The sequence below is a fragment of the Myotis brandtii genome, unplaced genomic scaffold (genome assembly GCF_000412655.1).
Source record: "Myotis brandtii unplaced genomic scaffold, ASM41265v1 scaffold32, whole genome shotgun sequence".
Lineage (NCBI taxonomy): Eukaryota > Metazoa > Chordata > Mammalia > Chiroptera > Vespertilionidae > Myotis > Myotis brandtii.
Window position 1 is genome coordinate 14533879 of NW_005362269.1, and position 15453 is coordinate 14549331.

General features: G+C 54.0%; 1 protein-coding gene and 1 long non-coding RNA gene across 2 annotated transcripts in view; both read right to left on the reverse strand.

Moving 5' to 3' along the window:
* SLIT3 (slit guidance ligand 3) overlaps window positions 1-15453 on the reverse strand; it is a gene marked incomplete at its 5' end in the record, with an annotated part of 542638 nt that overhangs the window by 106185 nt on the left and 421000 nt on the right. Inside the window, one exon of the mRNA XM_014543056.1 lies at window positions 5993-6064. Coding sequence (XP_014398542.1) covers window positions 5993-6064 — 72 coding nt within the window. The remainder of the gene's footprint in view (window positions 1-5992; window positions 6065-15453) is intronic.
* LOC106726832 overlaps window positions 6397-15453 on the reverse strand; it is an 11340-nt gene continuing 2283 nt past the window's right edge. The window contains exon 3 of the long non-coding RNA XR_001362942.1: window positions 6397-6474. This is a non-coding gene — a long non-coding RNA (uncharacterized LOC106726832). The remainder of the gene's footprint in view (window positions 6475-15453) is intronic.

The window sequence follows — 15453 nt, forward strand, 5'->3', positions numbered from 1 at the left end:
CTAACTGGGGGCAAACTCAGGATGTGCAGGGGCTTCTAAACATCCTTCCCCAAGGTTTCTCTCTCAGGGGTTTCCAACCTGCTTGTTCCACCAGCCCAAGCCATTGGGAGTGGTGGTAGGAGTTAAGTCACATCAGCTTGTCATACACTTGGCTTTCCGATGCAAAAAACACCCAGCCCTGGGCATGCTAATCAGCCGGCAGTGTCGGGGACTTCCACTCGGTGTCCAGCCATGAGACTGAGGGCCGGCAGGAGCAGTGGCCAGGCCACCTCTGCCTGAAGTGGAGAGAGCGGAAGGGCTCTTGACCACCCTCCACTTAGCACAAGGTCAACATTGCTAACTGTTGGCCAATGGCAGCTCACTTGTGCCCCCCATGGAAGTGAACCTCTGGCCGGTCAGGTCCAGTGGGGGCCTTGTAGGCTAGGGGGTCCACATCCCATCATACCAGACGGACTGCCACAGTCTATGGAGGCACTGGGCTGAGCCTTTCTTTCTCTCCCCAGGCGTTCCTTCAATGACGCCCTGCATGTAATCCCAGTGAGCACCAAACCAACACCACCGGGTGCCCCATCAGGTTGAGCAGGGTCCAGAGAGAAGGTGTGCCCTCTCCACCCTCCTATTCCAATAGGGGGCTGTCCCCACGAGACGCCTGCAGTCTCCACAGCCTCTCCACGGTGCTCTGCGTCTGCCTCCCAGCCCAAGGCCCCCTGACACACCTGCTACCCTGACTGGCTCAGGGACCCCTGAGAAGACCCCCTATCCAGTCCCAGGACTCTGGCTTCTCCCTCTAGTAGCTGTAATTCCAGATCAGTTTCTCCTTGAGTGAATAAGAGGCCAAAGAGCTGCCTGCAGGTCCCAATTCCAGGGGAATCCTGTCTGGTTAAATGGCCCGGATTTCCTTCCTACTAACTGGGGGCAAACTCAGGATGTGCAGGGGCTTCTAAACATCTTTCCCCGAGGTTTCTCTCTCAGGGGTTTCCAACCTGCTCGTTCCACCAGCCCAGGTCATTGGAGTGGTGGTAGGAGTTTAAGTCACATCAGCTTGTCATACACTTGGCTTTCCGATGCAAAAAACACCCAGCCCTGGGCATGCTAATCAGCCGGCAGTGTCGGGGACTTCCACTCGGTGTCCAGCCATGAGACTGAGGGCCGGCAGGAGCAGTGGCCAGGCCACCTCTGCCTGAAGTGGAGAGAGCGGAAGGGCTCTTGACCACCCTCCACTTAGCACAAGGTCAACATTGCTAACTGTTGGCCAATGGCAGCTCACTTGTGCCCCCCATGGAAGTGAACCTCTGGCCGGTCAGGTCCAGTGGGGGCCTTGTAGGCTAGGGGGTCCACATCCCATCATACCAGACGGACTAAATGAATTCGATTCCCATATAGAATGTCATTTTTTTTCTGCTGAAAAATATTTTAAAAGATTTTTATTTTAAAATGATTAATTTTGATGGTGCAATTTTCTTTTTGGACTCCAGAGCCAATAATTAAGGTCAAACTTAATAGGCTCCTAGGTCCAAGACACAGTGCCTATCATGGGCCCCAAGCAATTCTCCCTTTTGAGCTTAAAGCTCAGACACCCCCCTCCCACTGCTCTACACCCCCCATTGCTGCTGAAGGTGCTCCAGAAAGAGATGCGACAGGTGGGAGGGGTTGGGGAGGCAAAGTCCTAAGTTGGGGGAAGGACCTCAGTTTCAAGAGGGAACGCAAGACCACTGTCTATTCAACAAAGATGACCCCTTTGTGCCGGGACAGAGAGGGCCTGGCATGAGCTTGCATGTCCCTCTTTCCTAAAGAGCATGAGGAGAGGGACTTCCTGGAAAAGGGCAGCATCAGCGAGCTTCTGGGAGAGAGCGGGGACTCCATGGCCACCCCCGCCCCCCCCAGGGGCTAGGCTGCCTGGGATGATGGTTGGTGGTCCGCTGGGAGGCAGGCTGGTGGGACACACAGGCTGAGGGCCTGTCCTGGGTGCCAGGAGGGAGCCTTTGCGTGAGAGTTTGGCTTTCCTTAGGAAAGGCCGTGGAATGGAAGCGGAGGACACAGGGGTTCAAGTTGAACCAACGAGAGTGGGCCCACGAGTCGGATCAATGAGAACGAATTCCTGTCGGTTCCAATCAGGGTAAGAGATCAATGCAAGAACAGAAATGAGGTTTAGGTGAGTCGGATCCTTGCTGAGCGGATTACTTTCTGAGATAATCAAAATGTCAGAGGTCCCCCTTTTGGAAGATTCGATTAGGTGGGTGCTGCCTGAATTCCCGATGGCCAGCCCCAGCCACCTCTCCCCTGAACCTTGCTCCCTGACCCTTTGTCCGTCTTTGTAGGGGTCTCTCCTCTCCCAAGGGGGACCCTGGAGAAGAGGTGACCAAAAATGACTTGGAAGCCACGTGAAGCTCTTGTCAAAAGCCTGGGGCGGTCGGTGGACTCAGTTTCCCCCCTGCTGCACTCTTACCCACCAGGAATGCTGGGAGAGCCCAGCTGGGCTCTTTCATGCCGCCCTTCATATCATGTTTGGGAGACCAGGTTGAGTAGTGTCACCCCCAATGTGAGCCTACACTGCCAGGAGGAGTATTCCTCATCCTCTGGAGTGAGAAGGAAATGATTTTAATGACTTTCAATAATCTTGGTGGGTCGGGTCGGCAATGACATGGGGGCGACACAGAAGCTCCGGTCACCTGCCTTGGCCCATCTGGGATCTGTTCCTCTGCTTTTGTTTCTGCTGAACAGGATGCGCTCAGGCTCTGAGGTCACACTGCCTGGATGTAACACTGACTCTGTGCTTTCTGACTGTGACTTTGGGGGGCGATTTAACTCTGGGCCTCAGGGTTACCCTCTGTAAAATGGGGGTATTAACGATGCCCCCTTCCCGCGGTTGTTGTGAGGATTGAAATGATTCCTGGTGAGTGCTCAGCACAAGGCCTGGCACACCGTGATGTTGGAACTTATTATTATTGGGAGGAGATGAGCCTCAGACTCCTTCTCCCAACCTGGGGCCCTGCCCAAGGCGTCAAGGTGGCTGGGTGCTTCCTGCACGTGGTCGCGCGGGCTTTGCTGACAGAAACACCATACTCCAGGTCGGCAAAACCACCTTCACAGAAGATAAGGTGAATGGATACAAATGCCAATTTGTAATAGGTGCCTTTTAGCCACAGACGCTAAATTAAATTTCCAGCAAATCCTTTTAGAGGGAGTCAGTGTTCATTTTCTATAAAATGTGGCTTTCTGAATTCAATATAAAAGCTTTCCTTTAGAAATCCCATTTATGACTTCCTTCCTCTCTCCCCTCCCCCCTTCTCCAGCCCCCCACCCACCCCCTTAATCACAGGGAAGGGGATTAGTCAGCTCAAGTCTCCAGGGAGCTCTGCACAGAGCCATCTCTGAAATTAAACTAAAGAGAAAATGGCACAAGGCAGGGAGCAAAGGGAGCAGACGAGACTGATTGATTGATTTGAACGCATCAGATGAGTGTTCAGGACCACAGGGAAGGATGACAACAGAAACAAGGAGAATAAACTCTTCCATCCTCTTCCCAGACCCCATATCCCCAAACAAAGCGCCCGAGATCCAGACCTGGCCACTCCCTGCCCCCCGCCACCCACTGTCCTAGGGACCCAGCCCAACCTCCGCTACTGCTGCTCCTAAACTGAAGGTAACAAGAGGGGAAGCAGAAGTCACAGGGGAGCAGCCCCAGGAGCTGGTTGCTGATTTCTGCAGGGAAAAGCCATATTTCTCCTAGGCAACCCACTCGCCTGGGGACACAGGCCCAGCACCCTGAGACCCACAGCCCTGGCCACACTCTTCTCCAGCCCATTGGTGATTTGATGGGGACTTTGAAAAGGTCTTTGAAGACCCAATGGTTTCTCCTTCAAACTCCGTCAGTGCACCGTCCTATTTTAAAAGCGGGGAAAAGGGATGGATTTTCTTGGCTGAATTATGTTATCATACGAGGGATCAAAGGAAGGGCTGGGGAACAGTGATGGAATTTGGACCCGGATTCTTCTTCTTCATAACAACTAGTATTGGTTGAGTGCACACCATGACCAGACACACCTCGGTGCACTGCATTCTCCCAACAGCTCGGAGGCAAGCATTTCGCTTGCTGTCCGTGAAGCACAGAGAGATGGAGAAATTGCCCAGAGGAAGCGCCACCCCTTGCACTTACACTCAGGTCTGCATGACTTCCAATCGGTGCCCTAGCATACTCTGCATTGTTTCCTCACACACTGCTCCATTGGTCTCCACTTCATTCCCACCTGAGATAAGGTCACTTTTTCACCCTGGCAGGGGGTCCTCAACGCTTATGAGCATCCTATGAGCATTGAAAGCTCCTGGAGGGCTAGTGAAGAACAGATGGCGGGGCCTGCCCCAGGAAATCTGATTCCGTGGGGCTGGGGTGGGGCCTGGAGTTTGTTTGTTTGTTTGTTTGTTTTTTTAACAATTTCCAGGTGATGTTGGCCCTAGTAGTCTAGGGCAGCAGTTGCCAACCTTTCAGACCTCACGGACCACCAGTGGTCCATGGACCACCGGTTGGTGACCACTACTCCAAAGGTTTCCTTAAACCAGCGGTGGCCAACCTTTCGGACCTCACAGACCACCAGAGGTCTGTGGTCCACTGGTTGGCCACCGCTGGTCTAGGGACCCCACTTTGGGAACGACTGCTCTAAGGATTTTCAAACCTTTGTGGATTCCATGTTGCTTAGGGGCCATGGGTAAGCTAGGTGCTTAGTACTTGCAGTCCAGATCTCTGGCTAAATAGTGATGATACTGATGACCATGATGATAATAATAAAAAAACCATTAATATCAGTTACTGTCCACTCCATGCCAGGCACTTTACATTCACAGAGGAGGCAAGAGACGCCCTGGGGCTAACCATGTGTGGATCAGGTCATGGGGCAGAGGTAATGCACACGATAGAAGATGCTCGAGGGCATTTTCAGAGGAAGATATTGTGCTCGCCAAGAGCCCAAGGCAAAAATCACCTGCTTAACTAATGGGAAAGGAGATCCTGCCACAGAACACCTGTAGGCAGTGCTGTCCCTGGGCCCCCATGACCGGCTCCTGTAGAAGGGTGAGCCCGGGCTGTATGTGCCTTTAGCCTGATTTCCACGGTTATTCTGAGGTTGTCCATCCCCCTGGCTTCAGGAAGTCTGGCCCTGTGCCTTGGCCCTAAATGTATTTGGCTGAGAGCTCGTGGGGGCTGGCTCTCCCCTACAGCTGTGATGCACGGGCCACTGAGACCCACCAACAAGAAAAGCAGAGTATGAACCTCTTTGCAAGGCCAGCGGAGCTCAAATGCAAAGATATGTACAAAAGGGGTTCTGGCTGAGTAGAGGGGGACCCCCTGATAATAGGGACACTAAATCTGCTCTCTGAATGGGGCGTCAGGGGAAGATTTGCCTCCTGAGTACACACCTTGGAAGGATAAAGAACTAAGTTATTGCGTTCCAATGTCAGCTACCCTCTGGGGCAGGTGGGCAGGGCAGTGTGGTGGGTGGGGGCTGGGAGGATGGGGACAAGGAGAAGCCAAGGCTCCTTCTCCACGGGCCCCAGAGGGAAAACTATTGTGATCACTGGCAATGGGTAGAACCGCCAGGGGCATGACATTAGCTAAGGAGATGGTGAGTCATTGGGTCCCAGTGCTCTATGTTGTGACAAGGGAACACCAACCTACTTTCCCATCAAGATAGAAAACAAAAAGGAGATTCCCACAGCCCAGGAAGGGTCCCAGGATGAAGAGCATGAGTCTGCCTGCTGCGGAGGGTGGGTCAGACCATGGATGGCACCCTGGTCCTCCCCTCCCCTTTCCCCCATGTCCTCGCTCACCAACACCCCCTCAGTCAATGGCAGAGGAGGCAGCATCCGGACAGAAAAACCCACTGGTGGGTCCTAGCACGGGAGGTCTCACAGTAGGTCTTACCCGGCTGCGCTGTGGGCTGTGTGTGATGGGGAGCGGGGGTGGGGGCAGAGGGGGAGGAGAGCGGGGAGCTTTACTCACAGGGTTCGGATCTTCGGCATGTGGTTGAAGCTGGTGACCAGGATGCGGCTGATGTTGTTGTTGTTGAGGGTGCTGCGGAGATGGAGGAAAAAGGGACATGGTCAGCAGGGGCGGCCTGAGGGGTACTGCGACTCATGAAGGTGGGGAGGGAAGGATGTGACTGCAAGAGGGACCAAGGATCCCTAGCCGGGGCAGGGGGTGGGGCAGCCGGAGACAGGCGGAGGGCTCTCCCTATGATTAGGGAATCTGTGACCCCTCCTCCCCTCTGCTGCCCACTCAGTACTTACTGGCCCACCTGGAGCAATAGTATTGCTTCCTGAAACCCGACTAGGTGCTGGGTGCCCCATGACAACAGCTCTCATTCCCACACCTACAACACCAGCTGGTCTCTCTGTCCTCATCTTAGAGCAGGGTGGGGGAACATCCAGCCCTTGGGCCGCAGAAGGTCCGAGAAATCATTTGGTCTGGCCCTGCTAAGGCAACTGCAGGCGGGACTCGAAATTCAATAAATCTAGGAGCTTTGTCCATAGCAACATACATTTATATTAAGTGAATTATATTAAGGGAATGATGCTATAAATATCCAAATGGCCCTTGGCAGAAAAAAGGTTCCCCACTCCTGTTTTACAGAGAAGGAAACAGATTTATATCGCTCAGTAACACGCAGCCCTACAAGGGAGGCATTCCCCTCGTGTGAGAGACGAAGGGGCTGAGCTACATACAGAAAGGTAGGCCGGCTTCCCAGGGACCCTGGCTGCTAAGCTCTGGAGATGGGACTTGAACCCAGCGCCATCTTGCTGCAGACCCCTCGCGCTGACCCGTGCACCCACTGCCTCAAAGGATGCCACGTGGAGAGGTTATCCTGACTCCTCAAGCTCCTCTTATCCATCATAAGTGAGTCCGAGAGGCCAGGGGCTAGGTCTCCTCTTCCTGTGCGTGTCCATGCCGTGGCTGGCAACTCCGACAGCTGGACATTGGCACTGACTGGGTTCTTTGTAAGTGAAAGGAAAGAGAGAGATGTGAGCTCCACAGATGGGTCAGCATGAAATGAGGCTGCCAGAGAATGAAATCGGGCTGGAGGCACGTACAGCCGGGCTGGCCCTTCTACCGGAGCCTGTCGTGGAGGCCCAGGGACAGCACGGCCGAGGCACCGCCTGCAGAAAGTTTCCTGTGGCAGGACCGCCAGGTGCATTTAGCCTCGGGCTCTGGGCGAGCACACGATCTTCCTCTTAAAATGCCCTCTAGCATTCTCTCTCGCGCGCATTACTTCCGCCCCGTGCCCCGATCCACACATGGCTCGAACTGCGTCTTATATACCCTAGTTGTGTGGTCTTGGGCAGATGATCAGCATCTCTTACCCACAGGTCTTCATCAGCAGACCTTAGTGGAGAGAATCTGGTCCTGGCTGGTCATTCCTTCCACCCCCACCCCCTTGCCCCCCAGAAATAGAAACAGCTTTGTCCAGCACACTACGGTCCCCATACCTGCCCCACCCAAGGGGCCCTGCACAAACCCCTTTCCCAGTCCCCGGTGACTGAGCTCACAGCAGGATCCCAGCGATCCATCCCTCTGGCTTCAGGCTGTTCCTCAATCCCCACCCCCCGCCCACTTCATACTTGGCCTGTGTTCGGCCGATAAGGCCAGGGGGCAGTCTGTTTACACAAAGGCACAGAACGGCATACTTTTCCTCCCCTCCCTCCCATATTGATTATGTACCTACCGCGTGTCTGGCATTATTTTAGGCGCATCACGTGGTCAAAAGGAATGAACAGACCTGCTCGGCCCACTCTGCAACTCTAATAACGTGCCAGTGCAGACACTTTGCCTTTTATGAAATCGAACCCACAGAGCTGCATATTTTCCGTGGCTTATCTTTTCCGTGAGCGAGTGTGTGAGTCCATCCCATCTCCACCCACTCAGGAAGCCTTCAGAGCATCTCATCAGACAGGGCTGGAGACCCTGCCACTCCCATCTGACCGGCGCTCCGGCCTCCGCAGGAAGTTTCCTGGGGATGGGAACTATGCCCCCCAACCCCTCTCCACCCGGTTAGAAACGCCTTAAATGGCACCTTCGTTTCCCCTTCTATCCATCCCAGAGTTCCAGCCCCACTACCAGCTACAGTCTGAGCATCCTCTGTACTCTCAGAGGCAAAAGGAAGACGCCTTGGCAGAGAAGTGGCTTCCTTCCGGCCCGGCCCAGCCGCTCAGCGCCACTGAGTTCACAGCCAGCCCTAATTTAGCTGAACAGACGTACAGTTATACGCAGGGGCTTCGACTAACTGCGTCCGGCAGCGGTCCGGCAGCGATGACTTATTAATGTATTACTACACTGATATTTAAATTCGAGCCGTAATGAGGGCTATAAAACATTTACGATGATAGCAATTATTCCAGGACCAAGATGACTAAACACAGTGTTCAGACTTCCATGATTTGCTGCATGGGGCTGGCCAGCCCTGGGTGGTGGAGGGTCGGTCACCTCTTAGATGCGGATCTCCAGGGCAGCTGGAGTTTCTGCTTCCCTAATAAACACAGATTTATTTGATTTCCAGCCTTGGCGGCCGTGGCCTGTGCAGGGAGCTCTGTGCTCCGTTTGGCTCGGGTGCCCCTGCCTAAGCAGCTGGCATCTGAAGGAGGCGTCGTGGTCCAGCACAGCAGAGCAGAGCGGTGAGCATGGCCTCGAACGCCCAGGCCTGGGTTAGGCTCTGGCTCTGCCACCTGTAGCCTGTGCAGCCCCGTTCCCTTAACCCTATTAGGTCTCCTCCTTTATGACGTGGAGATAATCACAACAGCACTGGCTGCATACAGCCTTAGTGGTGATTAAAGGATATGATACTAATAACTGTCCGTATGGGCTGAGGGCTTATTGCATGCCAGGCCAGCGCTGGGCTACGGGCTCTAGCTGCGCCATCTCACTTAACCTCTCCCCCACCCTATGAGGCAGGCACTCTGTCATCATCTCCGTTTCCTGGATGAAGCAAGCAGTGGTACCAGGACATGAGTCCAGACAAGCCTGACGCCTCTATGTGTTGTCTACTGCTGCTGGAACAGGTTACCAATAATTTAGTGGCTTAAAACAACACAGATGTAGTCCTTATAGTCTGGAGGTCAGAAGTCTCAAATGTGTCCAAGGGACTGCGTTTTTTTTCCAGGACCATCAGGAAGAGAAATTTTGCAGTCTGTACAGGCCACCCACATTCCCCGGTTCGTGGCCCCTTCCCCGAGCCATTCAACCTCTGACTTGTGTCACCAATCTCCTACTGTTCACTATGACCTCCTGCTTCTCTCTAAGGAAGACCCTTGTGACGCAGGGCAGTTGGAGCCTAACCGGGTAATCCAGGCCCACCTCCCCCTCAGGAGGCTCCATCCCATCTGCCAAGTCCCTTGCATCACAAGTCCCTGGGATCAGACAGGGACATCTCTGGGGGAGCATTATCGGCCGACCCCAATGCCCTTAAAACCGGCACGGTAGCACACTGCCGGGCACAGAGGTAATGTTATAACAGTAGCTTGTTTAGTCCTTTACAGTTTAAAACGCACTTTCATCTTCATCGCGTTTGACGCCGGCAGCACTCTGAAGTCGCATCTATGGCTGATCGGCACGGAAAGCACACTGGATAGCACACTGCTGGGCACAGAGGTAATGTTATAACAGTAGCGTGTTTAGTCCTTTACAGTTTAAAACGCACTTTCACCTTCATCGCCTTTGACGCCGGCAGCACTCTGAAGTCGCATCTATGGCTCCCACTTTACAGATGAGCAGACTGAGGCCATGAGGCAAGGGACTTACGTAGGGCAGCACGTGAGCTGCCGCAGGATTCAGCCCTGCTGCTCTCTCTTTACACCCCAGTTCCTCCCCACCTGCCCACGCCTCCTGCTTGCAGGGCGGGCTTGTTTCTCGGGCAGGGCTGTTCTCTGTCTCTCCACCAGGGACCCAAAGCTGGAGAGAACTGCACAAGCCTCCCACCGCCTCTCCTTCTATCAACTGCCTTAACAATTAGCCGGCAGAAAAAGAAAGGGGTCTGACAGTGACCCGCCCCCACTGGATGGCTGGTCGGGCTGAGCCGTGGTGGCCTCATCGGCGTCACCCTATCTACCTCCACGTCCTGGCCGAGTTTTGCCAGTTCCAGTGTCTGGTTTCACCCTCCCTGCTCTGCTCCCGGGGAGCTACTCTGACAAGATATGCTGTAACCCAAGTCATAGGCTTTCCCCCAAGTAAATGCTTTCGATTCAGCATTTTTCAAGTTCAGAGTCAAATTAATTGTATGAAACTTCAGGACTGTACTGGCCTCCCTTTTTGCACCATCACAAGCTACTGAATGGGCAGTTCAGTTTGAACCAGAGATAAGGTGCTTCCCCCAACAGGATTTCAAAGACAGGCCACCTACTGCCCACTGTCTCCCGTAGAGCCCTTCCCCACGATAAACTCTCTTTACACTGAGACTGAGGTGGACCCGAGACTGTCTTGTTTCTCTCCTGTCTGGTCAGACGTGGAGCATACATGCGTCATGGAGAGGGATCGTTTTCCTTAATAGAGTGACCCTTCTGGACAATGCTACTGCTACCAAAGGCTCCCGCTCTTGGCTCTGAGCGCTAGAAAGAGGGTGTTCCGCTTTCTTTCCAGGGCCCGAGGGGATGAGCGAACTTACTATCGCTTCTCCGGTGCACACATTAAACCTTAACGCCTAAAGAATATATGTTTCCCTGTGCCCCTCAGTGAAAGGCTGGGTCCTGCGGCAGTACAAGGCCCCCAGGAGTGGCGGATGGTGAGGGAGTGGCGCACATGCTAGCCTGTCCAGGGCTTGGCCAGCTCCAGCCCCCAGGCCAAATCTTGTCGTCCACGGCCTGTTTCCATAAATAAAGTTTTACCCTCTTGCTTACGTACCATCTAAGGCTGCTTTCGTGTCACATGGCTGAGTGGTTGCTACAGAGACCATATGGCCTGGAAGCCTAAACGAGTTACTAAGTGGCTCTATACGGACAGCGTTCCTTGACCTCTGGCCGCTCGCTCTGGGCAGAGCTCCTCCCGCCCCAGCCGGCGTCGCACTGCAATGAGTCGGGCCAGTCACCTGGGAAGGTCTCCCTGCGCCCAGAACTGCAAGGCTGATGGAATCGGAGCGTGGCAGGCCCTGCTCAGGGACAGGCTGGGGCACCCACCTTGGGCTGGTGCAGAATGAACGTGGGCCGTGGGTCCCAAAGTGTGGTGCCGGGCCCCCCAGACCCACGGGATCAGAAGCTCGGGGAGTGTGGGGGTGGGGCGCCTTCTGTGTTTTAAGGGACCCTGCAGAGGAGTCCCAGGCCAGCTCGAGTTGGAAACCATTGACGGAGGGAAGAGCGAAGAACAGCCTTGAGCTGAGTGTGGAGGCAGTGGACAGGCGGCCCCCTGGCTGCCTCTGGGACCGAGGCCTCTGTGGAGAGGACAGTGTTTTCTGCTTAGAAAGAGGCCTGAGCTCTGAAACAGTGCTCAGCCCTCCATGCAGGTGCCTGTCGCCCTTGGAGAGCCCAGCGTGGCGTCTGCCTCAGCTCCCCTCTGCTCTCCCGTGAGTGGTGAGGTGTGGCCCTCCCCTGGCCCCTCCAGAGACCTACTTTGGATCTGGAGGCCCTGCGTCCAGCTGTAGCCACGCCACCCTGGCAACCTTAATAGGCTGACATTTCCCTCTGTCTCCTCCCATTAGGCCTTCGCTTGATCACTGTGCCTCCCTGGCTCCGGGCGTAATCTGCGTGTCGTGTGTCCATAACACTATGTAATTGCTCTAACACAGGAGCATTATCTGTGAGCATGCATTGCCTAATTGCAAAGCCAGGCATCCACAGTGAGTGCCTCGGCCATCTCCCCGGCTGCCAACCTCCCTGGGGGCGCTCTGGGAACCCCTCTTCTTGCCTCTGCTCGGGTGAGGATCCAGACGCCCTGGCCCATCATCCCTACCTCAAGGCTGGTTACTCCTTAAGTCTAGACAAATACTGTGGTTCCCTCAATGCTGCCCAGGAAGGAGACTCCCGGCGAGTCATCGGCAGCTATGGTAACAGGATGTCCTGGTTTGTCCTCACACCTGTGGGCGCCCAGTGGCCAGTCCTCTAAGCCCAGACCTAAGTGCTTCTGAGAGTGCCGGTGCTGAAGGCACGGGGCCGAGCACTTTCCCACGTCGTCTCATCTAATTCTCTAACCATCCCGAGACACCACTGCCATTTCATTTTGGACCCTAGAGAGACCAGCGCACTCTACCCGATCACACAGCTAGAGAGAGCAAAGCCAATATTCAAAGCAGGACACGAATGACCATTACACAAACCGCCTCTTACAGGACTGTCATCGGACAGACGTTGCTGTCCGATTCCCACGTCTCCCACGGTGGAGGCGAGTCACACAGGTGAGCAGTGGACTCGGCCTTCATTGCCTTCGAGGTGGCAGGGACCAGGGACCCTGGTGCTCACCTCTCTGCCGAGGCTGCTCAGAGCAGCAGCAATGCTGACCCTCCTCTTGTCGGGGAACAGAGCGTGCTCAGCACAGAGAGCGAGGGCAGTGTGGAGGCGGCGCGGGGAGAGAGGGCGATTGGGTCTGGAAGCCTTCTATGGTCAAGGCTTGGCTACCAAGTCCAAGTGTTGCCCAAAGCTGCCCTTGCTGTTGGCGCGGCTGACGGAATTGTCAGGAATACCAAGAAGCCCCGAGAGTCCAGATCCTTAAGCAAAGCTTAACTCCTGTCTGCGTGGAGCAGGCAACGAGTCCCTGCGGCCGATGGGGAGGAGGGATGAGAGACGGAGGGAGGGAGGAGAAGAGGGGCGGAGGCCACCTGCCCTGCATCACCTGCTCTCCCGGCCCATCCTGGGTGCTGCCTGTTCCTCACTGCCGTCATCTCCCCTCGGACTGTTTAAATTAAAGCTCATAACCATTGTGTGGGCATATAATGAAAGCAACTGATGCTGCACTGATTAGCCCATTACTCTCCACTGTTAGAAAACAGTGATCTCACAAGGGGCCTCACTCACTGACGTATAGCAGTCGGCCTCCCATTTGACACCTCAAATTAGCAGCCAAAGCAATAACAGCTGGGGTTTTTGTCTCAATATTTGTACCCAACTCCAAAGCGATTTGGCACCGGGGTGAGCGTTATTTTTAAACACAGCACTCTCACCGCCAAGTAACATTTTAAATGGTCTCCAGGTGTCATGTAAAACCTACAGAAAGGAATAAAAACAGTCCACTGCCAATCTGGGCCCTTGATGCCATGGATGCTTAGCAGAAGGGCCTGTCTTTGGTTCTCCCTTCATTGTACACTCATGTTGTGACAGACAGAAACTCCGCCCAGCAGAGCCTCGCTGTGAGAGAACAACAGGGAAAAGATGCCTCCAAACTAATTGTAAACCACGTGGGTTTAAAAAGGGAGAGATGCCTTTTCAGATCCCGCCATTGCTCAGAGAGATGCTGGTCGTGTAAGTCTACACGATGCTCCGTGCTTGTGGCCCCTGGATGCTGAGGAGCTCTTACTCATGTGTTGAGAACATCACAGGTGACGCCTGGTGGTGGCTCAGAAAGACTCAACTGCCTGCGGAGGGCCAGCGTACCTGCAAAGTGTACCTTACCCGACAACACCAATGAGATGGCCTAGTCTTCTAATTCTATTTCATCTTCTATAAACTGAGGGCCTGGACAGGCAGTCTCATCTGCTACCATTATTTAGAAACCAGGCAGCTACTGGGGTGCCTGGAAACAGACAATTTCCACTTCCGCTGCACTGGGTGTCTAGCCCCGTGAGAGGAAGAAGGGGAAAGTGTTTACTCAGCTGCGTGCACACTAAGAGGGACGGAGCGCACACCTGTTCTGCCCCTGGGTTGGCACATAGGACGACTCCATGAATATATACTGAATGGATGAGTGAGTTTCAAAATGTGAAGGGTCCTGCTTTTGGCATCTTTTGATAAAACACATTTCCACTCTGAACAGCCTCCTGGGCTGACCCGGGAGTCACGAACTCAGGTGCCTATGGGAGTGAGGTGTGACAGTTACGAACTCAATTGCCTACGGGAGCCAGGCTTGACCTCTGAGTCTCTAAGTGGGCTGCGTGGGGCTGCAGCCGCCACCACTCCACGACACGATTGTCACTTCTCGAGTCCAAGGATCGCTGCTACGCTGGGACGTGGGTGCGAGGCTGCCAGCTGTTCCCTTTTGTTTAAAGAGAAAGCCAAGCATCTAGAGGCTTTATGTGAAGTCTCCTGCTTTTTTTGTACTGGTGAACCGTAAGGAACAGAAGTCCACATGGAACATACCTGGGGCTGGATCTGGCTTGCAGATGCCCGTTTTCGGTCTCTAAACCAGACAGATTAATTTAATTATTTGAATCAGATATATACATTTGACACACACATATATATTGCATGATATATATGTATCAAATATGAGTTTAGCATATATGTATATAATGGAAGAACATTAATGGCATTACGGTGACGTGGTTAAAGCCTCTGTCCCACATGCATCTCCTGACGGGCAGTCACTAGCTGAGAGACCTTCTATTCCAATGAACTCCCTTTAACTGGTTGAAACTTATTCAATGCTTTCTTCCCCCACACATCATTACTTGAGGACAAGTTCCTGAAGAAGTTTCTGTTTCTAGGGCAAAACTATGTTCCTCCCGGCAGGTATAACCCCGCCTGTTTTCTGCCCGCTACTCATCGGTTCCGTGGCTAAACATACCGGTCCGTTCTCGTGTAGAGTTCGGAACTGAGCCACTTCAGACCTGTTAGCAGAAACACTGCACAAGGTGCATGAGGCTCAGTTCCTGGGCTGGATGCCGGGTGGTCCTGCTTTTACCCTCTGATAGTTGTAAGGGGGGGGGGGCTCTCTCAGGGAGCTGGCTGCAACTTACACCTGGGCCAGTAGGGCTCAAAGATGGGCAGGGGCACCCAGTGTTTCCTCGCTGGGCTCTGGTCACCACCAGGTGCCAGGACCAGTGACGGGGAAACCCACCTCTTTCCAGATTGCTCTCCACCAGACAAAAATCTATTGGGGTCCTGGGGCAATTAGCCCCTAATCAGTGGCCGCCTGATGGGAAGGCCCTCATGCTGAATGTAAATGTTCCTTCTGGCAAAATGCTGGAGGCGGAGGGATGGTGGGAAGGCAGGACATACAGGCCAGCTTCATTCACTTTTGTTTCCTTTCTGCTAACACAGGAGGGAGGTAGGTGGCCATCTAGAGCACTGGATAAAGAGTCCGCAGACCCGTCTCCTGGCCTAATTCTTCTGTGAAACTTCCCTGTGGTTGTGGGCAAGTCACTTAACCTTTCTGAGTGACTTTCTTTCACTTAAAATGAGGCGGTGGGACCGGATGACCCTGGGTCTTTCCAGCCTACAGTTCCCCTCTCCCATTCCAACTGGGCTGGTGCTGGCTCTGAGATGCCACATCTGGAGCAGCAGCAGCCTTCCCGACAGCAGTGGAAGGGACGTGGACACCCAGGTCTGTATAAAGTC